Source organism: Rhineura floridana, chromosome 7 (genome assembly GCF_030035675.1).
Source record: "Rhineura floridana isolate rRhiFlo1 chromosome 7, rRhiFlo1.hap2, whole genome shotgun sequence".
Classification (NCBI taxonomy): Eukaryota; Metazoa; Chordata; class Lepidosauria; order Squamata; family Rhineuridae; genus Rhineura; species Rhineura floridana.
In genome coordinates, this window is record NC_084486.1 from 58,586,374 (window position 1) to 58,610,638 (window position 24,265).

General features: G+C 41.3%; 1 protein-coding gene across 3 annotated transcripts in view; it reads right to left on the minus strand.

Annotated features, from left to right (window-relative positions):
- MKI67 (marker of proliferation Ki-67) overlaps positions 1-23,728 on the minus strand; it is a 42,999-nt gene extending 19,271 nt beyond the window's left edge. For 2 of the 3 annotated variants that reach the window (XM_061635659.1, XM_061635658.1), the window contains exons 1-11: positions 23,368-23,728; positions 20,038-20,217; positions 18,628-18,709; positions 18,425-18,540; positions 17,573-17,642; positions 16,918-16,990; positions 14,010-15,446; positions 12,047-12,285; positions 4,819-5,179; positions 4,485-4,603; positions 1,481-1,673 (exon numbers count right to left, since the gene is read on the minus strand). In XM_061635659.1, the coding sequence (XP_061491643.1) occupies positions 1,481-1,673; positions 4,485-4,603; positions 4,819-5,179; positions 12,047-12,285; positions 14,010-15,446; positions 16,918-16,990; positions 17,573-17,642; positions 18,425-18,540; positions 18,628-18,709; positions 20,038-20,129 (2,782 nt within the window). In that variant the 5' untranslated portion in view covers positions 20,130-20,217; positions 23,368-23,728. The remainder of the gene's footprint in view (positions 1-1,480; positions 1,674-4,484; positions 4,604-4,818; positions 5,180-12,046; positions 12,286-14,009; positions 15,447-16,917; positions 16,991-17,572; positions 17,643-18,424; positions 18,541-18,627; positions 18,710-20,037; positions 20,218-23,367) is intronic. The other variant, XM_061635660.1, reaches the window with a different exon arrangement.
- Positions 23,729-24,265: the final 537 nt, after the last annotated feature.

Here is a 24,265-nt window from a genome sequence, read left to right on the forward strand (position 1 = left end):
GGAAGGGACTGCTTCTTACCAACAGGCATGCTGTGTGACAAAAGCAACTCCAAATCCATGTCTGTTGTCAGTTCTCTGCACCTGGGAGCAAGACGAACCAGAGCTGGAGCTGGAATTAAAGTGAGGATGAGCTCAGAGCTGGAACTAGGATAATCTGGAGCTGCCTATGGGAACTCAGCAAGGAGCTTTACTCCAACAAAGGCTCAGGAAAGACTGGGAAGCTTGTCTTTTCAGGCAGCTTTTCCACCTTCCTGGTCAGCTGCTGAGTTTCAATTTTCTCTGGCTTCTTCCTGCCAGTCATGCACTCCTATGGCGCTCTGGACTCTTGCTCAGCCTACTGTCACCTCCACTTCTGGAGAATTGAGAGTGGAGAAGAATCAAGGCAAAGCTTAAGGTATATCATGCAGGGCCATCTTCAGATGAGGTCTCCCCGGCATCATGGTCAGGCTGGACTGTGACAATCCAGTAGTTCAGTACATGCAAGTCCCATACCCCTGGCAAGATCTCTGATGCAGGACTAGATAGGCAGGGGTTGCCAGTCCACTGCCTGCAGGTGCCCAGATTCTTGAGCTTTCATTAAACATTTAAAAAGTAACTCTCTAGCCCTCATAAAAAGTTATGGAGCAAAATATGCAGGTATCCCCCTAAGCGGTTTATATGCAATGGGCCAGTTTAGCTGCTTCCGCCTGTCAGTGTTTTCAGCCAGTAAGTGAAGCCAGAGCTGTGACTGATATGTGTTGTTTGGACACCAAGCAATAGAAATCCTTGAGGTCCTAAAGAGTTGCTGTTTTAGTGCACTTTTCCTGCTTCTGTCTTCCTCCCCTAGTCCTTGGAATCTCCATAATTTGCTCTTCCTTTTCCCCTAGCAAACTGGACACATCTTTCCTATGCAGGGGGTTTGCCTGAGTTCAGGTAGTACCTAGAAGTGATTTTTTTTTGCAAATAATACAACACAATAACTATGGATGAATGTTCAAGAACTGCTGCCCCTGCAAAAGACAAATGTGTAAACTTTGCAAAGAGGCTTAGGCATGTCTCCTGCTTTAAACACAGGGATCTCTGGCATAGAGAAACACTCTGTACCACATTGGCTCAAATTGAATGTTGCACTCTACAACCTAGGTTTAATCGTATTAGAAAAAAGGCTATGTTAATATAGGACTACTGAGAAACTGAATTTCTAGAAAAAATAATTTATATTTCAATAATGAAGTGATATGATAATCAACATATTTGGATTGGCAGAAAGCACCTTCCTATTTTCTAGATTAGAATATGGCCATGATGGGAGAGTGTTTATTCTTTGTAATAGACTTAAATGTTTGATATAAAATATTTAATGTATTTCAACCAGTAAAACCAACCAAGTTCTCCCTATGACCAATTCTAGTTTTCCGCAGGAAACAAGTGAACTCGTTATAGACTTGCATATAGTATGGCACAGGAAAAAGTCATTTAATCAAAACACTTAACAATTTACCTGTAAAACTTTCATTTAAGTCACCATGTTGCTTCAAAGGATAGTTGAACATCACTTTAGGAACTTGTACAGCAACATTCACAATACTGGTATGAGCTTTTCCAATCACAATTGGAGCAGGAGAATTTGCATGGCCTGTAGTAAAGTGACCCTTGACTTTTCGTGTTGGCGTTTTCAATATGGAAGCATTGCTCTGAAAACAAAATATACAAGTAAACCTCCATTGGAGCCCAATGTACATGCCTAACTGCTAGTGCTCACAAGGAAATTCCCATTTACTTCAACGTTGGGTACAGTTCTGTATGTTTAAGTCCTTCATGTAAAACAAAACTAAAAAATAATGGGTTTTAGTGCAGGCCTTCCTTAGGGCATTCTTGTCATGCCCCCCTCAGAGGACTCATCCGAGGAAGAACGGGAGACCGCAGACCCAGGAGAGGGGACAAGCAGGGAGACAGCCCAGGACCCTTCACCAGACCAGAGACAAGCCCCCAAGGGAGCCTGCCTGCCAGAATCAGGAAGCCATCAGGAGGCTGCCCCTTCCCCAGCAGAGAGAAGACACCAACAGGTGTTGCAGCAACAAAGGCAGCACAATTAAGCAGCAGGAGAGCTCGCAAGAACACAGGCTGATTGGAAGCACCTGGGCCAGCATGCAGAGTACAAAAGGCTGGAAGGAAAAGGACACTCCTTGCTAGAGTCAATGGCAAGCCTTGCTACAGACATTACTCCAGCTCTCCAGTTAAACTCGTGCCTTGAACCCTGCCCTGCTTGATCGGACCTCTTGGTGTTTGGACATTTGGACCCCCTTAAGGACTTCTCTGCCTCCTCCTTCAGTGCTTCCCGAACGGTAAAACATGCTGGCTGACCCCCCCTGGTTCCTCCTGCCTGGCAGATTTATGGTCTGGCCTTATCTGTTCCTTAGCTGCATGCCTATGTGAACCCCCATGTTTGACAATTATGTTCTAGTGAGTGACAGGATCCTGAGGCAGGTGGAGCTTTCACCCATTTTCCCACCTTTATTAAAACATTTTGCTGCTTGGCAGCAGCAGAACCAGCACTGAGTTCTCATCTCACCAGCTGCCATCTTGCTTTCTCCACAATATACTAGAAATTCCCTGTGAAAACTGTCCGTGTTTGGAAACCAAGATGGCCACTGAGATGAGGATTTAGTCTTCCTTTTGCCACTAAGCAATGTCCATCATTCTACCCAAGACCTTAGTTACTTAAATAGTGCTGAGAGAAGACTGTGAATAGAAAAGTTTGTTACTAACCCAATTTTGAATATACAGAATAAAATTCATTCTATTATTGTTACATACTTAGAGTTATACTCAACACAGTGCTAAGGAGATTATTCCATCAGCATGAGCATTTCTGCTTGCCCAACAGAACAATCTCTTTTCTCCTCTGCCTACGTCCTGTTCTGGGGGTTTCCCCATTCTCTGAAGCAAATTTGGGGAAAGCATGCAGGAGGGGGAAGGAAGTTAGCTGAATATGGCACTTAATATTCAGCTGTTTGAGAATAATACTGTATTTGTTAAGTACTCAAACTGCTTAACACCCCATAATATTACCTAGTTTAATACCCATATGCAGGTAAGATGTTGGCAGAATGTGGCTGAGCAGGGATTTAAACACAGTTTATTTCTGATCATAGGGAAACCACTAAGGCCAATGATGTCATAGCTGAACTAAAGTTTGAATGGAGGCTTCTTGGTTCATTGTTCACACTCTTAATTATATCGCATTAAGCTACATGAACACTAAAAGTTTTAATTTTAACTGCAGTACTTTGAATATAGAAAAGTTGCTTTATTCCTAAAGCAATCAAGTAGTAATTCATAGCTGGAAGTATTTGAGAACAAGCAGAAAGCTGTGACATTTAATAACTGGGTGGGAAGGCAATACAAGAACTGGTTGTTCACCTTTGGCTGCATTTCCTCTCTGCCCCCTTGGCTACTGTGAAAGCCATATACAGGAATACCTCGCATTAACGTACTCAATGGGACCAGAGCGAGTACGTAAACCGAAAATGTCCTTAAAGTGAAGCACTACCTTTTAAAAAAAATTTTACCTCTCCTTCATGTGGAGCCTCAAAGCCCCGCGCTAAAGCCTCTGCTGCTGCACCTCTCAGCTGATCGCGATCGCGCCTCCCAGCTGATTTGCGGTGGCGCAATCGCGTCTATTTCCACCCCCACGCACCGTTAAGTGTTCGTAAGTGTGAAGCAAGTGTACGTAAACAGAGGCATGGTGGAGTATGGAGTATGTCCATAAAAGCGAGTGTACGTTAAGTGAAAGTCCATATAGCGGGGTATTCCTGTATGCGTCTTCTGACTCCATTCCTCTATGGAAGAAGCCAATGTTAGGGTTGGAAGTGCTTCAGACCCACCTATATACCACTTATTAGAACAAAAGACCCCTAGGCGATTTACAATAGACAGTGTAAAATATTCATGTAAAATACCAATTAAAAAACCATTAAAGTTACATAAAAATTAAAATATAAAACACTTAATTACTAACTAAAATCACTTAGTAGCACCCTGGTTTTAAATCAGTTTTACAAACTGTAAAGTTCCACATTCCTCTCTCTCTCATATACTCCAATATGGAAATTCCAGCTGGTTTCATTTTTTGAAACAAATGTGCACCAACAAGGTCCCACAAATAGGTGATAGGAGTCTGTATTTGCACATTTACTGTGGAATTCCGTGCAACATGTGGAGGACTTCAGACTAAGGTTCCAGCATATGAAGCAGCCTTATAAAAAACAATTTATCCATCCCAGGAATGTCTATTCACCTGATGGTAGGTTTGTCTCAAACTCTGGAAGTCCCAGAGACTGAAATTGCTACCTCATGCATACAGACCATCAGCTCTATCAATAAGCAACATGCCCTTCGGACTATTGGTTTCACAGAATTCCCGACTCTGTCTAATGGTTGGAAAAGGGAATGATCTATTTATCGAATATAGGTACTAATTTTGATCACAGTTGGAAAAATACCTTTGATGGTCGTTTTGTATGTATCTTCTTGGTTGATCTTTTAAGACCACTTTTTGCAGTAGTAGTTAGTTGTGATTTTGGAACACCCTGTTTCACCACGTCTGCCCAAGACTTTGCAACTGGAATGACAATTGTTCAAGATGACTCAAATTAAAAGTAATTTTCATCCTTAATGCATATTTGTTATACAACCACAATTTTTACCAGATTAGTAGATGTATATGTTCTAATGCAGTTATCTAGTTATGTACCAAACACTGCTTGTCCAGTGATCTTTTATATAATTAGTTGTTATATCCCATCATTTTAGAAGACACTAACAATTATAACAAACCTATCAAGTTGGCTTCAGAAGCACCACTTCGCCTTTTAGAATGAATAGCACCCATAGCTCCACTTCTCCTGTACAAAGAGCTTCTTCTTGGAGTCGTTTTTTTGCTCCGCCTTACTGAGCAAGCAGCTTTGGATTCTTGTTCAGGTGTCTTTACTTCAGTGAACTCTTTATCTCCATGCATCTGACTGGAAGTAGCATCCTGTTCTCCAGAACAAGTAGGACTGGTGATATGAGAAACTGAAAAGCAACCTCTTCTTTGGGATATATTAGTAGAGAACTGGGCTGGGGGCGAGGCAGCCGGGGACCTGTGGGGCGGGGGCGAGGCAGAAATATTCTCATGCTGCTTCCTTTCAGGAAAACTCTGTGGAGTAACAACAAAATTAAAAACAGCACACATACCTTTCAGTGAGTATAAATGTGGTATAGCACAGTTACCTGGGCTGAGAAGACCTGAATTTGGTATCTGAATTTGAATATCTAGCAATGTGATACATAAACACTATCAATTTACAGCGTTCAATAGTTTTCCATAAACTTCAGTGGCTGTCACTATTCAGGTACATCTACATACTATGACATTTGTATAAATTAGGTTGTTAAATTATTTGGGAAACCTTGCCTCCATTATCTACAGAAAAACATGCAAGAAACCAGAGCTACATCCTGACAAGGAAACCATTGTCTCTTTTTGGATTAACCTTTCTTTCTTGGGTAAAATAGGGATGGGAAACCTGTGGGCTTCCAGCTGTTGTTAGACTAACTCAGAGGCCACCAACATGGTGCCTGTGAGCAGCAGTGAGCTTACTAGTACCTCCTGTGGCACCCATGAAAGGTATCTGCAAATATCCCCTCAAAAATCCACAATACATGAAGAAACATTTAGTTCTTCATGCTCATTCTGTTTGCACTGCCTCAGCCACACCTACACTAAACACAATCTCTTAAACACATCCACATGTCACTGGATGCCAGAATTAGATCTAAGCACTTACATTAACTGAGAAAAGATATTCACTCATTCAAGTAGAAACCTTATTATTTTCCTCAGGTAGCCTGCCTTCACGTGGGTTATAGCACCATCTAGCGTACGAAGGCAAGAATGTATTGAAATCAGGACCTGGGGCATCAAGCCCCTCCCACTCCAGTTCATTCTTGCCTTCATCCGAGGTGTTTGGATTTTGCTAGTGTAGTATTATAGCTAAGTTTTTGTATTTTTTGTGAGTGATTGACTGTGTGGAACTGAATTTTCCTTATCCTTTGTTCCCTTCCCTCTGTTTGAGTGTGTGGAACCTACCTCTTTCTTCGTTCCTTTCCCTCTCTCACAGTTTTATTTTGTCTGGGGCGTTTGTTGGGGGGTTATCTATTTTCATCCTTTCCCCCTCCTTAGCTCCTGGGTTGGGGGCTCCAGCAGCTGTCATTCTCCCGTTTGGGCTCTGACGTCTCTTGTGAGATGAGCCTTGGCTCATCTTTGCATTTTTTTGTCTTTGCCACCAGCTTCCTGGCAGCAATGACGTTCGTATTTTTAGCAAGGGAGCCTGCTTGTGCGACTCCCCTTTGCAACCTTATCACTTTAGCGCTAATTTATTTGCACTCTACAGTGGCCGTCAGAAGATCGCTTCTCCCCCCTTGGCAACTTATCGCATTAGCGCTAATTTGTTTGCTCTCTCTCCTACCGCAGCCCTTAGAAGACCGCTTCTCCAGCGGTACGCGCTGAGGCTGTGTGAGAGACCGTGGCTCTTCAGCTGGCTACTGCAGCCATTTGGAGCACACGGAGGCTGTTCTTTCCACCTCCATTGCTCCTTCCCTGTCCCGGCCGCCATTTTGTTTTCAAGTTTTCCCTGCTCTTTTTCAGTGGGCGTCATTTTGTATGCCCCCTTCCCCCGCCTTTTCTATTCAAGCTCTGCTTGTTCCTTGTTTTGTGTGCATAGTTTGTTGAGTTATTTAGCCAGAGCCTCCATTTCTTTTTATTTCAACATAAAATACAGAGATATCCTGCACAAGGCTCATATCCATAGCAGCGGTTCTACAATTCCAGGGATTTCAGGCTGTATATTCTCCCCCACCTGTGGGTGTATACTGACCTATCTCATCACAAGACTTGTCTGCACACCTGCAATGCTCATCTCCCGCTATGTGTTTGCTACAGTGCATTGGGAACTGTACATTCTTCCCCACCTGGGAGTGTGTACTGAAGCATCTGTCGGCGGTACATTCTCCCCCATCGTGGGTGTGTACTGAAGTGTGTCTTGGTTGTACATTCTCCTCCATCTGTGGGTGTGTACATGATGGCAGATCAACAGCCAGAGGCAGCTCATGCTACAGGGGCACAACAACCATGTACAGCTCCAGTGCTTCCCAAGTCTACTAAGCACAAGCAACCCAGACTCCACTCCAACGCTGTAGCTAAGACCAAACACTTATCAAGCCACACCGCTACCAAAAGAGCACAATATGTGTCTGTCCCAGCTTCAGAGGCTGCTGGCCAACAGAGCTTAACAGCCCTCTTTCATTTACCTACTGGGTCGTCTGAGGACGAATTTGAAGGATTTCCTGCTCAGCCAGTGGATTGTCCCTCTCAACCCACTTTATCAACTATGGCTTATATGTCTCACCAGTCCAATGAGCCCCCTGCAGCTGTGCCTCAACAAGGGCAAACACCAACTTCTCCACCAGGATTGCAGTTGTCTCCTGAATTTCTCTTACAGTTAAAGAACATTTTGAGCTTCTTATCACAACAGCAGTCGCGACCCCAGACTACTCCACTGCTCCATGAAAGTGATCAACGACATTCCGGTGCTCTGGCTCATTGTGGCTGCAGTGATTTATTCCCTTCATCCTCATCTAACCCATTCCATGTCGCCAGAGGCTGGATTGGAGATGAGAATTCTGGTTTGGAGGATCCATCGTATTCTCTTCAAGCCAAGGGAGATGAGTGGAGAGATGAGGAAGAACTCGTGGAGGATGTGTCCTATCACCTGTTTGATACGGCCGACTATCCTCCCCTTACTTGTAGAGTTCTGGACACACTGGGCCTTCAGTCCTTACAACCTGAATTTACCACTCCTCTGGTAAAGGTGGCCAAGGTACTCAAAACTCCCAAATCGACAGATCACTATCTGTCTGTGCCAGACCCCATCGATAAACTGGCAAAGGAAGAATGGGTTCGCCCACTGCAGGCATGCCGTTTCTCTAGTATTGCCAAAAGACTACACATTGGCCCCGGAGTTCATGAATCGCCTGAACGTCCCAGGGATAGACGAGCCAATCTCTAGTTTGGTTTCAAGGACTCTCCTGCCAAAACAAGGCAACTCACAGTGAAGCACCCTTCTGAGCGCCACATGGACTACGCTCTGCGTAAAAATCATGAAGCTACCGCCTTTACTGTTCAGGTATCTGCTGCAGCCTCTATCTTTTCAAGAGCTTCTATGATGTGGCTGGACGAGTTCTTGGATGATCCTAATCCCGATCCCATAAAGCTCAGGAAAGGCCTAGTTACGTTACATAAAGCTGCAGCGTTTGTGGCTGATGCCACCTTAGATGCAACTCAGATGGGAGCACGCGCCCTAGCCACACAGGTGGTTGCTCGGCATACACTTTGGCTCAGACATTGGGATGCTGGTTCTATGGCCAGGGTCAATCTGTTGAGGGTACCTTACTCTGGGTCATTGCTTTTCGGAGAGGAAGCCCTCAAAGTGGTCTTGGTGGACCACAAAGATAGTCAAAAGCCAATTTTGGCCACATCCAAGAGGGAGGACCGTAGCCCGTTCAGACGCTTCACTCCTTACCGCTCCTTTTAGCCCTTTCGAGGAGTGCGGCCTGCGGGACGGGGCCGCGATTATCGATCCATTGAATTCTGTTTCTACAGGGGTTCCTGGAACAAACAACGCTTTCAAGGCAGAGTCCAGAACCGAGGAGGTCAAGGGGCCTCAACTTCCTCATATGGCAGGGGCGCTTGTCAGTGCACACAATACTGACACTTTCCCCGTCGGGGGCAGATTGCTTCTGTTTGCAAATCACTGGCTGAGTCTGACACAGGTCGCTTGGGTCAGAAATCTCTTTTCTCAGTTACGAACTGAAGTTTTGGCTGACCCCTCTGGACAGATTCCTTCCCAGAGCTCGAGACAGATGCCAAATCATGCGGGAAGCCATAGTTCATCTTCTCGACATAGCTGCAATAGAACCAGTACCTCTGACAGAGAGGTCAGAAGGGGTTTACTCTCCTGTTTGCAGTTCCAAAGCGATATCTGTCATGGAGGGTGGTGTTAGACCTCAAATTCGTCAACCGCTTCATCAAGTATCGACAATTCAAAACGGAGTCCCTGGAGTCCATTATAGAGGCTCTATACCAGCCTTTCCCAACCAGTGTGCCTCCAGATGTTGTTGGACCACAACTCCATCTTTCCTGACCATTGGCAATGCTGGCTGAGGCTGATGGGAGTTGTGGTCCAACAACATCTGGAGGCACACTGGTTGGGAAAGTGTTGTGAGACAGTCAACTCAGAAGGAACAGGAAAGGGAGAGGCATGAGTTTCAAGCACCTCCGCAGTCAGAAGGAGCAGAGTTGGAGCAGAGTTGTTGACACCGTGGCCAGCAGGCCTTCTATATGCCTTTCCACTGATACAGTTACTGAGCAGAACCTTGAGGAAACTACAGCGTGAAAGGACCCACCTGGTCCTGATAGCCCCGAACTGGCCTCGCAGGCTGTGGTTCTCGGACCTGCTCTCTGTTTCCTTGGAGGTTGCCAGTCAGGCCAGATCTTCTGTCTCAGGGTCCGATATGGCATCTGGATCCCAAATGGCTCAGTCTGACAGCATGGCATTTAAACAGGGACATGTGATCCGCTCCAGGTTTTCCCAGGAGGTTGTGGATACAATCGTCACATCCAGAAAGCAGTCAACCTCTCGTATCTACCAGAGCACTTGGTTTTCCTTCTCTAAATGGTGTGAGTCCCAGAACTTCCAACCCTGTCAAGCTACAGTTTTTACATAGAGCTCTGAAGATGGGACTTAAAGCAAACACCTTACGTCGCCACGCTGCCACCATATCATCTATTTTGTCCATTACAGCCCATAGTGTACCTATGGGCTCACACCTGCTCATCAAACGCTTTTTGAAGGGAGCTGCCCTACTATCGCTGGCAGTCTGTCATCGGTTTCCTTCGTGGAGTTTGTCTAAGGTCCTGCAAGCTCTGCAGCATCCTCCCTTTGAGCCCCTTCAATCTGTGCCATTATGACTTGTCCTTCAAGGTCCTGTTCCTGGTGGCGTTCACTTTGGCGAGAAGAGTTTCAGAGTTGAGGGCACTGTCCTCGGCCCATCTCTGTGTTTTCCATAAGGACTCAGTGGTACTACGTCTAGATCCTGCCTTCTGTCCCAAGGTCAATTCAACGTTCCACTGCAACCAGGACATTGTTCTTCCCTCGTTCTGTCCAAATCCCGGCCACCCACTGGAGAAAGCCTGGCATTTACTAGATGTCCGGAGGGCCCTCAAGACCTATCTCAAACCCAGGACATAAGATTGATGGATTCATTGTTTGTATCCTTTCACCCAAGTACTCTGGGGAAAAAGGTGACTAGTTCTACTTTGTCTTGTTGGTTGTGTGCCTGCATTGCATTGGCCTATGAGTCACTTAATCTACCAGTGCCTAGTAAGATAACGGCGCATTCAACTAGGTCAGCAGCCACTACAGCTGCTTTCGCAACCAACACACCCCTTGCAGAGATTTGCAGAGCGGCTGTATGGTATACTCGATTCCTTTATGACATTACAAGATAGACTGCTTCTGCCGATGCCTCTTTTGGGAGGCATGTTCTGCAACAGGTTCTTTGACAAGTAATCAGGGGGCAGTCCCTCTCTATTGGGGGCTGCTTTGGTACATCCCACGTGATGGCAGGCTACCTGAGGAAAATAGACCATTGGTCTCACCTGAAGGGTGATTTTCTCATGTAGACTGACATCACAGCCCTCCCTGTTGGAGGCTATCTGGGTATTTTGTTTTTTCAAATTCTCACTCTTCAGAGTTACACTATTTAAACTATTTAGTCAAGTGAAGACCTTTTTGGAACTGTTAAAGTGAATGTAGTCTCTGTGTTATTATTTGGGACAATGTTTTCCTTGCTGGTAGGCCTGTTGGCCTTTTGTGTCTTCCCAGATATATCTCACTTCGGTCTCGTCATGAATGAACTGGTTTTGTGACCCAGGTCTTGACTTCAATACATTCTTGCCTTCGGATGCTAGATGGCGCTATAACCCACGTGATGTCAGTCTACCTGAGAAAATCACCCTTCAGGTGAGACCAATGGTCCATTCTTTTCTCCTAATTTTGTTTAATAGAAAATTATTACTATTTATCTTTTAGAGCCCTTTCTCTCAAGCACAGGACAGTGCACAACATGATAAAATGTAATATAGCAATTATGGTTTAAAACAATCACTTGCTAACACTTGCCAGGCAGCAGGACCTTTGAGGCAAGTGAATGGGGTCAAGCAAAGGGAACTTGCTCAGACCTGAACTGCAATCAAGTCTCCTATGTCTTCATGATTTCTGAAAGTCTTACATCACTAAATCTCTCCCAAAGACGCTTCCTTCAGTTTTTGACAATTCCTGGACTAAGAAGCAATTTTAGTTTGCAATCTTATACCTACTTCCCTGGGAGAAAGCCTTACTGAAATTAAATGGGTGATATCCAACTGTACTGGTGCATGAGAGGAACAGATTTCCTCTCACAGAGTGGCACTTTCTTTCTCTCCCCCTACCCCCATAGCTCTCATGCTTCCACCAAATCTACTTCAAAGGATTGGGGGACCTTCTGGAGCAGATAGGAGACATAGGGGGCTACAGGGAAAGATGTCTGCTCACACAATGTTGGATTTTACCCAATGGGACTTATATTTAAGTATACATGGATAGAGAGAACCAGTGTGGTGTAGTGGTTAGAGTGTTGGACTGTGACCTGGGAGACCAGGGTTCAAATTCCCACATAACCATGAAGCTCACTGGGTGACCTTGGGCCAGTCATTGCCTCTCAGCCTCAGAGGAAGGCAATGGTAAACCCCCTCTGAATACCGCTTACCATGAAAACCCTATTCATAGGGTCGCCATACATCGGAATCAACTTGAAGGCAGTACATTTACATTTATACATGGAAAGCATTGCATCAGAGAGATTAGCACTGAAGACTTGATTTGGACATACTTTTTAGATATGTCAAATACAGGAGCTTATTTACCTTGATTAGAGAAAGTCTAAATCCCAAAGCTTTTTTCAAAACTGCTCGAGGCGAGTTTCCAAATGGCAAACTCAGTCGTGCTGGAGTTGCACCTCTTTTAAGCGGTGAGTTTGGAGGTAAATGTTTATCAAATAGTTCAGGACTCAGGTGGCCACCAAAAGACACTCTCTTTCTCTTTCCAGGTGGCTGAATTAATAAGTCAAGTTCCCTATCCTTGCTCTTTTGAGGTGATTTCTTTTCTACAAGAGAAAAAACACCATATTCAACACACCAACATACAAAGGTAATCAAAAAGTTGCTCCATTTTCAGACTAGTTATTTTAGTGTAAAGAAATATTTGAAAAACTATAAATGCTTTTTGATTAAATTTATAAAAAAAGAAAAAGCAGTTATTCTGAATTCGAAAGTAAATATTTCCTTGAATCAAAAAGGGGTAGGTATATCCCTTTCTAAAGGCATTTAAAGGGTAGGCTGTTGATGAACCTTTTTTTTTTTTGTTCTGTTCAACTCTTACTTGATGGAAGGGTTACCTGATGAATTTGTATTTCACATAACCTAAAGCATCATGGTGGGGAACAAAGGTATAACATGTCCTAATATCAAGCCAATTGGTATATTCTTTTTTTTACATGTCTTGGACAAAATCAATGGATTTCGTTCATCAAGTAACCCTTGCATGTGTGGAACACTATGAGCCGAAATGGAACTTGTTGACAACCAAAAAGTTTGGAAAGTTAAGGAGGTACCTCTTTCAAAATTGTAGCTGGCTAAAATATGAAGCATCACAGAAATGGTAAAAATGACCAAAACAGATAAGAGATGGTAGAAAGCTTTTCTGAGAATTGGCTACTATGTATTGGATGAAGAATCTGTGTAATTTTAATATTAATAATTACTAATTCAGTGTTTTCCAGAGTAACAGATAACTGAATTTCATCTTTTATGTGGTCATACTACTTCAAAAGCACTGGAGTTTTTTCTGTACCATCCCGCGTGTGTACACACACAAACAAAAATAACAAAAGACTTCAGGGGTCTGTTGGACCCCAGGGGAAACTTTTATAGGGGGTTAATTGTACTTCAAATTTGCTTTATCCTGAAAGAGTTAACACATTCATAGTGCAAATCTGTAATACTGGTTTCACATTTGTAATACTCTATTGGAAAAAAGAAACTATTAAGATGTTGGGGTATATTGGACCCCTTCCAATGCACTCCAATACTTTACCTAGGCATTGTTTTTGTTTTGCTTTCTCTGTCTTAACATTATGAGGTCCATGTACCCAAACAGTTTTTGTGTTAAACTACTTTGCAATGCAATACCAATAAAATGCTATTTTTATGTTAAACTGGAGCCATTTTGAAGTCAACCATAACCTTTGTTTTCACTTAAGGCTTTAAAGGGATCGTTGGACTCCAACGAATTGATACTGTCAAAAGAAAATGGTGCAGGATGGCACTTTAGTATCAAAATAATACAGCTAATATTCATATTAACATAAGATTTTAGATACAGAGTATGTTATCCAACAAAGAGGTGAGAAATATTTTGGGATCCTTTAATGCACTGCTGCTGCTCTTCATCATGGTAAACAAATCCCAAAGGGATTCATACAACTTTTATAAATAGAGTAAACAAAAGACTTTGGGAAAAAAGATACAGTAGGGTCCTGCTTCTCGGCGTTCCGCTAATACAGCACCAGTGGGGCGATCAGCTGGAGAGGGGGCTGGAGCTCCCCGCGCTACAGCTGACCTTCTCCTCCTCTGGCGCGATCAGCGGGTTAGGTTCCAGACCCCTGTGCTACAGCTGATCCGCTTTTCAGCAGGGGTCTGGAACCTAACCTGCCTTATGAGTGGGACCCTACTGTATCTGAAGGAAGAGATTTGCAAGTTCAAGAAGTTATGACAAATTTCAAAAATAATCTCAAAATGATAGTCTTAGGCTTGTACTTTAAGTATTTACCTGATTTTCTTTTTACATGTAATGGACTAGTCCTATTTAATTCTGAAGTAGTCTCACTCTCTGCTGGCAGTGGTACACTACTTTCATGACCACTTTCAGATAAGTTGGAAAGTCCTAATATATTCTGGTCATTTGTAGCTGGCCATTTGATTTCATCCACCTCCTCCTGGAGCCAGTTTCCCTCCACATTTTCTTCAGGTAGCTGGGTAGTTGTTTGCATTTGATGTGTTCCAGAATGGTCTACAGGAGCTGCTGACTCTTCTGAACTAATATGCATCTCCTCTGTATAAGAATTTCCATTTGAAAAGTCTTTATCTTGTTTATTGCTCCTTCGGGTGCTTTTACTTTTACAACGGTGAAGTGAACAGGCAGTAGTTCCAGAGTCTTCATCTTTTTCTGTGTAATTTGCACAAATTTCATTTGTTTCTATTGGAGTTTGTATTGGTTCTGTGACCAACACCTTATTCTTCCCTTTTATTTTAAAATACTTATTTTCAATCAAGACATCAGATTCATGCTCCCTTGTACTAACATGCATTGAGCACTCCTCAATTTCAGCAGAGTTTTCTGTGGAGCTCTTCAGTTCAATCAATGAATCTACTTCAACCTGTTGCACTGCAGACTTTGAAGAACTTCTTCTGGATTTTCTAGAACATGGACTAGAATAAGCTTGAAAACTCTCTCTGTTAGACTTTGGCAAAACACTTTCAACAGATCCAAAAGTATCTGTTAAGTCAGCTTTGATTTCTACATCAGCAGTCTCTGTTGGATGCTCTTCTGACTTTTTAGGGTGTCTTGCTGTATCTGTATATTCCAGCGACACTATGCAACATGATTCAGGGACATACTTTGCACTTTGTCTACTTCCTGTTAAAACTGGATCAATACTAGCATTTTTAATCACTTCAGTATTTTCTAGTTTATTCTCTTGTGCATCCTGCAAATCTAACTCATTTGTGTCTTCACTTTCTTGCTTTTGTTCTGTAGCATAATCTTGAAGATCTGAAGATGATCTTCTACAGATGTTCCCTTCAACAGATATTGGATCTGAAACCATACAGTTTATTTCTTGATCTTTAATGTTATCAGAAATTTTCTTCAGAATTAATGTTTCAGTCTTCTTAGTTTCGCCAGTTTCAGACGTTCTATGTGGTATTTGAGATGCAGCTTCCAGCAAGATATTGTTATCTTTTCTGCTTGAATGTTCTTCTGACTGTATGAACGTCTCCTTACAGACATCTTCCTCTGTATTTTTTGTATCACCTTCATGTTTCACTAATTCATAAAGCTTGCTAAAAGGAGACATCTCATTTTTTCTTTCTGATCTGCGTGTTTTATATGTAGATTCAGGTGTGCTACACTGTCCAGTAATATATTTTTGACTTTTTCTCTTGTCACTTCTATTAGTATTCTGACTTTCCCACTCAAGTTTCTTTTCTATGAAAAGAGAAAATATACTGTGAAAAACCAGTAAGTGTCTCTATTTTTAGTATAATCCTTAAGGTTCTTTGAGAAGGAACATTGTTACAATTTCCATATGCAGACACGTTTCTGATCAGACAGAAAACATATTTTTGATAATTTAAATAAAATCAGCATCAGCTAATTCTGGGAAGAGAATAGGATTGCTATAAAGGTTCAGAAATACAGAATTCTATTGATAGAACCTTTTAGTTAACGAGTATTACACAGAAGTGACTGGTTAATGTCAAAACATCATAAACCAGGGCTCACCAATCTTTTGGACCATAGGCACATTTAGAAATTATTGTGGGCAGAATCACAGGATTGTCAGTCACAAAATGTACTACTTCAACAAAAGAAACATTACACAGAAAGCAATTTGGTGAAGCTAAAAGACAAGCAGAGTTGGGATCGGAACCTCCAAACACAAAAATACTTCTTCGAACGAGAGTAAATAAAAAGCAGTTAAAAAATTTAATCTGATGAGATCAAATGTAGCACAAGCAGATGTCTGCTTATACAATGGGAGTCCTCCTTTCTATTGCAGTCCCTGTGCACATCCAAAATCTGCTCCAGAGCTCTTGGAGTACAAAGGAGGCCAGTGGAGATGAGACAGAAACCAGAAGTCTCATTGTGCAAGCAGAATTCCATTGTGCAAGATGCACAAGAGTGCAAAAAAGACTGAAGGTCTGGTTATAAGGAAAAAAACCTGTAAATAATAATCTAATTAGCTATGAACGTGGCTTAAAAAGGATATCAGTGTTAAGTATATGAAAAGCCAATTAAAAGCAATGTAGGGTTGTATCCAACTAAATGATTGTGCACAAGGAACAATTTCTACTAATGCAACAGAACTTCCCTTCCCTCTTCTCCCCTTGAAATCTGCAATGGAGCAGATCTGGGGGCAGCACAGGGAGCATGTGAAGGGAGGAAAGGAAGTTCCACTGTACTTGTGGAAGTAATTCCACACAGTCATTTAGTTGGATACAACCCTTAGAAACCAGCTTCTTTCTCCTCTCCTCTCCCATCTGCATGGGCACAAATAAGAGATTTTTCAGGAAGACCAAACATTCACAAGTGCATTTTTCTGAAGTCTATTTTGCAAGAGAATAGCATGCACTCAGTGAATGGACTCTAGAACATGTCCCTCTATGTAATAGTCTATATGTGTATATAAACAAATGCATTAACAACTATTTGCATAATCTATAATATAATTTTAAGATTTACCCACTTGTGAATCATTGTGGTTCACAGCAAACTAAAAAGTGCCAGGTTTGACTGAGTCAGTTGCAGCCTGAGAAAAACTTATAATTCACCAAACCATCCATACCTATAGCAGAATCCTATTCTCCTCTGTTTATGCACCTTTAATTTTTTTCAAGCAATGCCTAATATAATAGTGCATTTATGTAAAATGTAAACAGTTGTAATAATCACTAACCAGGAATCTGAGGACTTTTGTATTCTGAATTCCAACAGTGCAACAACTCCTCCTGTTCCACCTGCTGGAGAACCTGTAAGTTTGTACAGAATGTATCACAGCAATTAATATATTGTTTGTTTTAGAAGTTCACAAAATTGTGCTTATAAAAAGTATCCACTGATTCTTTTTTTGAATGGAATTAAATGATCCCATTCAATCCCTTATCCACAGCAGGTTTTCGCTAGATCCCACCATCATTTTATGTAGCCTCATTCAATTTACACTTGAGAAAAAGCTTTGCTGTTTACTTATCATCACCTCCTAAAACTGGGAGCTAAAACTACCTTGACAATAATATCTTTGGATATAGCTGTTCTTGGATAATCATAAGAGAGAATAATTGGATATGAACATCCACTGTGTTAAAGAATGATGTTTCCTAAATGTCTATTCCAAGTATACGCTCTCAGTAATATATTACTTCTGAGAGAAGAGTACTGATATTAACAAGGTTTCTGTGAATGTAGTTGCTATGCATACATACAGTGGGACACACTAAACCTGCAGGTAAAAATCTCACTTTAAGGAGAATGCACATATTGAAACCTATGCTGCGCATTTCATTTAACCCAGCAAAATGCAAAGGTGCATTTCACTGTTTTCATGAAGTTACCTGTAACTTTTCTTTCTCTTGAGATCTGGAAAGCCTTTTCTGTGGAAGTAACAGAGGTGGATATTCAAACCTGTTAAAAAGTGTAGGTAGACTTAATATTGGCTTATCCCATAAAGGAGCTAAATACCAAGGCTACAAACCAGTTAGTGAACAAAATCATCAAAACCTTAAACTTTTTATTGTTTCCAACTCCAGTTTAGTGCTTTATCAGAAATTTTTTTTACTTCCTTCTAAATCTTATCAAGAATTGCAGTAACTGATAAGCCTAAAACATTTGCTTTTCTTAACAGTGCCCAGATTCAAAAAGGTATAGAATTTACTCAATAGAAATAAAATTATGCAAAATACACACCCCAAAACCCCTTCAAAATTCTATATAAATCTCATGAGTTCATTATCTCTCCAGAATCCACATTACAAAATATTTTGCATGAAATCTTCACTCCTAAAAGTGTTGGGTAGAGGAACAGAAAATGCCCGTTATCTTCACATACACACATTCCTACCACTCAAATTTAAATATAAAATTGCTTACTACTTCTCTCTCACACACATTTTCACTGTTCATCCTTATGGTTTCACCTGTACTTTAAGATCTACTCTTTCCTTTCCTTGCTATCCATCTTTAGCTTTACATATCCCCTCCTCTTGTGATGTCCTTATCTTCGACTGCCAAGTCACTTTATGCTCTCTCCCCTCAAGATTTTTTGCCTTACTTTATTTAAGAGTATCCAGATACAACTATTGGCTTTTTAGGCCTCAGAATGCAAAAGAAACTACCAGTCTTAATAGACACAGAGCCAAACATGAAGTGTAGATCCATAGCTGTTTATGTATATTGTTGTGACCTACCTGAAAGATCGATCAATAACGGTGAGTACATCTCCATGCTTTAAGTATGTAGGATGCTGAAAAATACTTCCATTCAGTTCTGTTGGATTTGCAGAACTTAAGTTAAACAAAGTTGCCTAAAAATAGATTTAAAATATCAAGTTCAGTCAATAAAGACAAACAGATCAAATCAACACACACACACAAATAAACAAAATACAAACCTCCTTATTTTCATTGACTTCAATTTTACAATGTTCTTTGGAAACCTGAGGCAGCTGGATTCGGATGTCACATTCTCTTTTCCTTAAAAAATAATCATAAAATTCTCAGATTTATTTGTATATTATGTCACAATGCGCTATGTTTTAAAAATGGCCATAATTCTGCTATTCAACGATCAGAGAAATATAGACCACCTATCTAGTATTGTAAGATCTGTACTTGTTTTTAACAGGCAAACCCACTAAAGTTTACTGATAGCATGTCATAAACCAGGGGTGGCCAAACTATTCCAGGCCAATAGGCATATTGATCTAGAGCCAAATCTCCGGGACCTGCATACCAAAGCACCCATGCCCAAAAAGTAAAAGTGGCCTTGGCCAGAACTGAAAGGCTCCCTTCAAAAGGCTTTACTAACAGCTATTCTATGCTATTTTAAATCTTTTTAGCCTTGATTCTTTATTAAATTCTGTAAAATATACATAAATTAGGGTGGCTTGTGTGGGGGGGCACAAAAACTTGTTGAGGGTCTGCATATGGCTTTGAGGCTGAGGGGCCTTCATTCAATAAGGACTGGTAGTTGCCATCCATTCACATAGACATTAGATACTAAACCAGAACAACACCTGTATCCAATGACGCCCCCCTCCAATAAGAAACTGTAAACCTAGAAGTTGTCAAGATCAGCTCCTTGTTTAAAACAACAATGGTGCCTGTCAAGCTGAAACTTTCAGTGCAGAAGTTAAATCCTATTTTTGAATAGTTTGAAGGTTAACACTTGTATTTGTATTAACATTATATGAAGCAGGCAACCCCCAGGAGTTAATTCTAGAACAGCAGACATGCTTAGATTTCCAGTATCAAGTGAAAGTTGCACTTCTCATCTGAACACTGAAAGCATGCTATTTACAACTTTTCGCCTCAGCATCCTTATAGATGCATGCAGAAGGAGAGCTGAGAAGAAAAATGAAATTGAAATCAAAAAGCTAAAGATTGTATTCAATGTAGCACTAAATTGGAAGTTCCAAGGATTTTTTCTTGTACAAGAAATGTTCTCCCATCTCTTCCTCCTCAGTCTGAGCATTCCCCCATTCCTCTGAAGCAGATTTGGGGATGGCGCGTGGGGGGAAAGAGATCCCCTTGCGCTAGTTCAAATTGTTCTAAACTATTTTTTGCTTTGCCAGCTCTCAAAAAGCTCCAACGTATATCAATGTTCAAACCTATAACTGGTACGTTGATGCACAGCTGAGGTAGGTTGACAATGTAATTGTCCAGATACTACCATGTTAAGTTTTCCTGTTTAAAAAAAGTATTAAAGGTATGCATTTTGCACACTGCATAAAGAACCATTTACATAATGAAATTCCAACTTTCACAAACTATATACCTTATTACATTCCAGTAAGTCTTACCTTCCAAACAAACATGAATTTGTAGTCAGTGGAAAATGAGTTCCATCGGTACCATTCCTTTTAATGACAATGATTTTTCCAAAAAGGGGCATTTTCTCATCTGCAAATCTTACATGTAAGGATTGGATATTAAGAATTCAACAAAACTTCATTTAATTACCATGTATGATGAACATCTTCCTATTAAAATGAAAGACAAAGGGAATTACATTTTTAGAATGCACTATAACCCACATTATCAGGAAATAATATGGGAAAATAACTTTTTATCAAGAATACATCTCTGACTTACATTGTCAATTGTTCACCCAATTATAATGTGCAATAGTTGTATAGAAGTGTGTCACTATTTGTATAAGTTTACTACTTTGCTGCTTATTCATGCTAGCTCCAAATGTGTTTTCAGCTTTCTTTCAATAATGTGACTGAAGTAATAGGCATACAAGTATTTTGAACAAAAAAAATCTTAGACTAACCATGTATCATGGCATAAGCTTTCATGGACTACATTCCATTTCATCAGATGCACAGAGATAGTCAGTTGTTAAACTGTGGGTGTTGTTTTTTGTCGGTATATATAGTTTGTAATGACAGCCAGTGTGGCATAGCGGTTAGAGTGTTGGACTACGACCTGGGAGACCAGAGTTCAAATGCCCACACAGCCATAAAGCTCACGGTGACCTTGGACCAGTCACTGCCTGTCAGCCTCAGAGGGAGGCAATGGTAAACCACCTCTGAATACCGCTTACCATGAAAACCCTATTCGTAGGGTCACCATAAGTCAGAATCGACTTGAAGGCAGCCCATTTCCATTTCATAGTTTGTAAATAGTAGAGAAAAATTTATCAAAGAAAAATGAAATGCAGGAAAACAGACATAGTAATAATTATGCAATTACCAGTAGTAATTCACAGCAGTTGATGCCAGACATCCTGGAATTAACACATAAAATGTGTTCTGGTAACATTCCATTTATGCTAGTACAATATAGTATGCTCTACACGGAGCTGCCATTGAAGACAATTCAAAGCTCCAGTTGATGCAAAAATGTTGCTACAAGATTGCTGACAGGCAACCTTGATACAATCATGTGACTCCAGTCTTGAAACAGTTGCAATGGCTGTTTGTCAAATTTAAGGTACTAACTTTTGTGTTTTAAGCCACACATGGTTAGATAGTTAAAAGAACACCTCTCCTCATATATGTCAGCCCATGTTTTGAGATCTGCTAGGGTGGCCCAAGAATCAAGCCATGAGCCTTCTTGGTTATAATAATAATAATAATAATAATAATTTATTTTTATGCCGCCTATCTGGCCGAGTGAACGGCCACTCTAGGCGGCGCACATAAATTAAAATAAAATACAGCATATAAATACAATATAAATACGACATATAAATATAGTCTTCAACTAATCAACCCACCCACATCTGTACGTTATATACTAAAATTTGCTAGGGATCCTGTATGCCCGCTGAAATAGCCACGTTTTTAATCCTTGGTGAAAGCCTACCAAGGAGGGGGCATGGCAAAGATCACATGGGAGAGAGTTCCAGAGGGTGGGGGCTCCCTGACAGAATTCCCTCCCACTGTGGAAGCCTTTTTGTCATTTACAAAAGGCATATTTATTTTGCCTGGCCTTTGGAGGATCATAAAATGGTCACCTGCTCCTATTGTTGCTGAATTATACACTACACTGTTGTTTGTTTTAGGGTGGATGTTCTACTGTGTTTATTATGAATTGTATACACCATGGGAATCTGTGGAATAAATAAATAATAAATAAAAATCATTTGCCTTTGTTCAACCCCAAGTGAGATTACTGAAGGTCATTTACAGTCCCAGGAGACTGAAAACCCAATGGTTTTTTCATATTGCCATTTCTGATAACAGATTTTTGACCATTTATTATTTTCCACAGAGACTGGCCTATTGTTATTATATGTATGCCATCATTTGCTAACAATCCTCTTCTGTATTCTACATAGGACAAACAGGCCAGACTTCACACAAAAAAGTAAATAAACCTGACATCAGAAATAGCAACATTCCAATGGGGGACACTTGCAACCTCAACAAGACACTTTGCTTGTTTTTTTTGCAAGAGACTACCATGACTACCCTTCTGGAAAGTATTTTGAATTCATTCTATCTTAACCAATTCCAATAACTTGTTAGAGAAGATCTGTCATGTACATACATAACTCAGATCCATAGGATACTGAAAACACAGATAAAAAGCTTTAAGATACTCAGTAGCTGAGGTATGCAAATCAACAAGTAGTCTTTCACACAAACACTTGTATATGCCTATAGACAGATTGTACCTGAAAAATGGAAATGGACTGCCTTCAAGTCAATTCTGACTTATGGGGACCCTATGAATAGGGTTTCCATGGTAAGTCGTATGCAGAGGGGGTTTACCATTGCCTTCCTCTGCGTTCACTGTTAATGTGAACAAGTCTAAAGACATTGTGAATACACATTTGAATATTTTAGTTGCTGCTGCTTTCTGAAAAGCTTCAGTTTTCACACACATCTAGAAGGCTCGACTGGTCTTGCAATGATTAAACTGCATATTTCAGTCTCATGTGCTTGGCTTAACAACACATACATTTCCTCCAGACACATCCTTTTTTGTTGGAAATAGAGCCAAGTGTAAGCAAAGCTTTAGGATAACTGCACATACAGTATTGAGCGGCACAGATACCCAAACTCTTCTTATTCCACAGCGAAAAAACAGGTTGGCACATGTTTTTCATATGTGTAAGGATCACGTTTTGTAGAAAACTCGTCTCGCTTAAAATGGTCCTAACATAACTACATGAAACAAAACGTAAGCTTCATCAGAATCAGTAATACAGACGTCGAAGTCGCAAAACGTAGGCTTTCCAACTGTTATGCAATTGTCCCCAAAAGATATAATCAAAGTACTCTCCAGACTTCGTTGGACTGCAGCTCCCCATCCCTGATTATTAGCCATGCTGGCTGAAGCCCATGGGAGTTGTAGTGTAACACCATGATCTACAGCCGACATCACAACTAAGTCGTCATCTTTGCTCTGCACAAAACTATCACGCTAGATTTTGTTGGAACCCAATTTGCTATAAGAGATACTCTGTTGATGTGGCATACTAGAAAAAATGAAAACCAACCCTTCGGCTGTAATTCCACTTTGATGGCGCATCTGATCACCCCAGAGAACAGCTCCAAAACTAGCCTTCACACCACCCACTGTCAGATGTCCACTCTTCTCCCCCCTCCCGGTTAAATGTTCACTCTCCCCCTTCATTCCCCCAGCAATACAAACACGGACTAAACGGCCCTTACCTGTGCGCGCGCCCTCCTCACGACCCACTCATCAGGGTTTTAGCCCCTTTCTCCTGCCTCTTTGGTTGCCTACCCGGGTATCAAGCAAGCGCGCGAGCACTAACGCTTCTTACTCAAATCCCCGCTCTGTCGTCGTCATTCCGGCGTAACCTAATCACTCCCAGTCTGTATCTCTTCGCCACGCAAAACTTTCCGCTGTCTTTTAACCAGTACTACCTTTAAAGAATAATAAAAATATTCCTCCCCTTTGTCCTTTTTCATCTGCTGAACAAATCCAGCTCTTACAAATCACAGAACAGAAGCCTGCTAAAGCAGACTGTGGGAACTACTTCCAAGTTGTTTACGCGCAAGGATAAACAGGCTGCATAAGTTTTACTAACACTATTTTTAAAAAGAGGCGCGGCTGATTCTGATTGGTGAAAGCTGGATGACGCATGCAGAAAAACGATCCAATGGGGATCTCAGAAGGGTGTTAAATTTCTAACAGACACTAGAAGCTCTGTATGTGTGCTTCGGTCGGCCGTATCCTGCCAAGTGCATCTGTAGGAGTAACAGAGCAGGTAACTGCTAGCGCGGGGTAGCGCGTGAGTGGACAGTTACTCCCTTCCACTGTTTTCAGGTGCTGCTTAAAAATAATTCCATGGGATAGATATCATAATAACATTTATAGCTAGACACTTGTACAGTGATTGAATTTTTGCGCAGTGATTGAACCTTGCCTGTTTTTATTTATTTATTTAGGAATTTTCTTCCTCAAATGGAACAGTGTAAATTAGGAGAGAACCACGTATGGCCGCCCTCCTGATGTGAATCGCCAAACTGACTGGATCTGCGCATAGCTGAATAACATGCACCTTCTGCCCCCCCTCTCCCCACTTTTGTTTAAAAAATAGGTTTA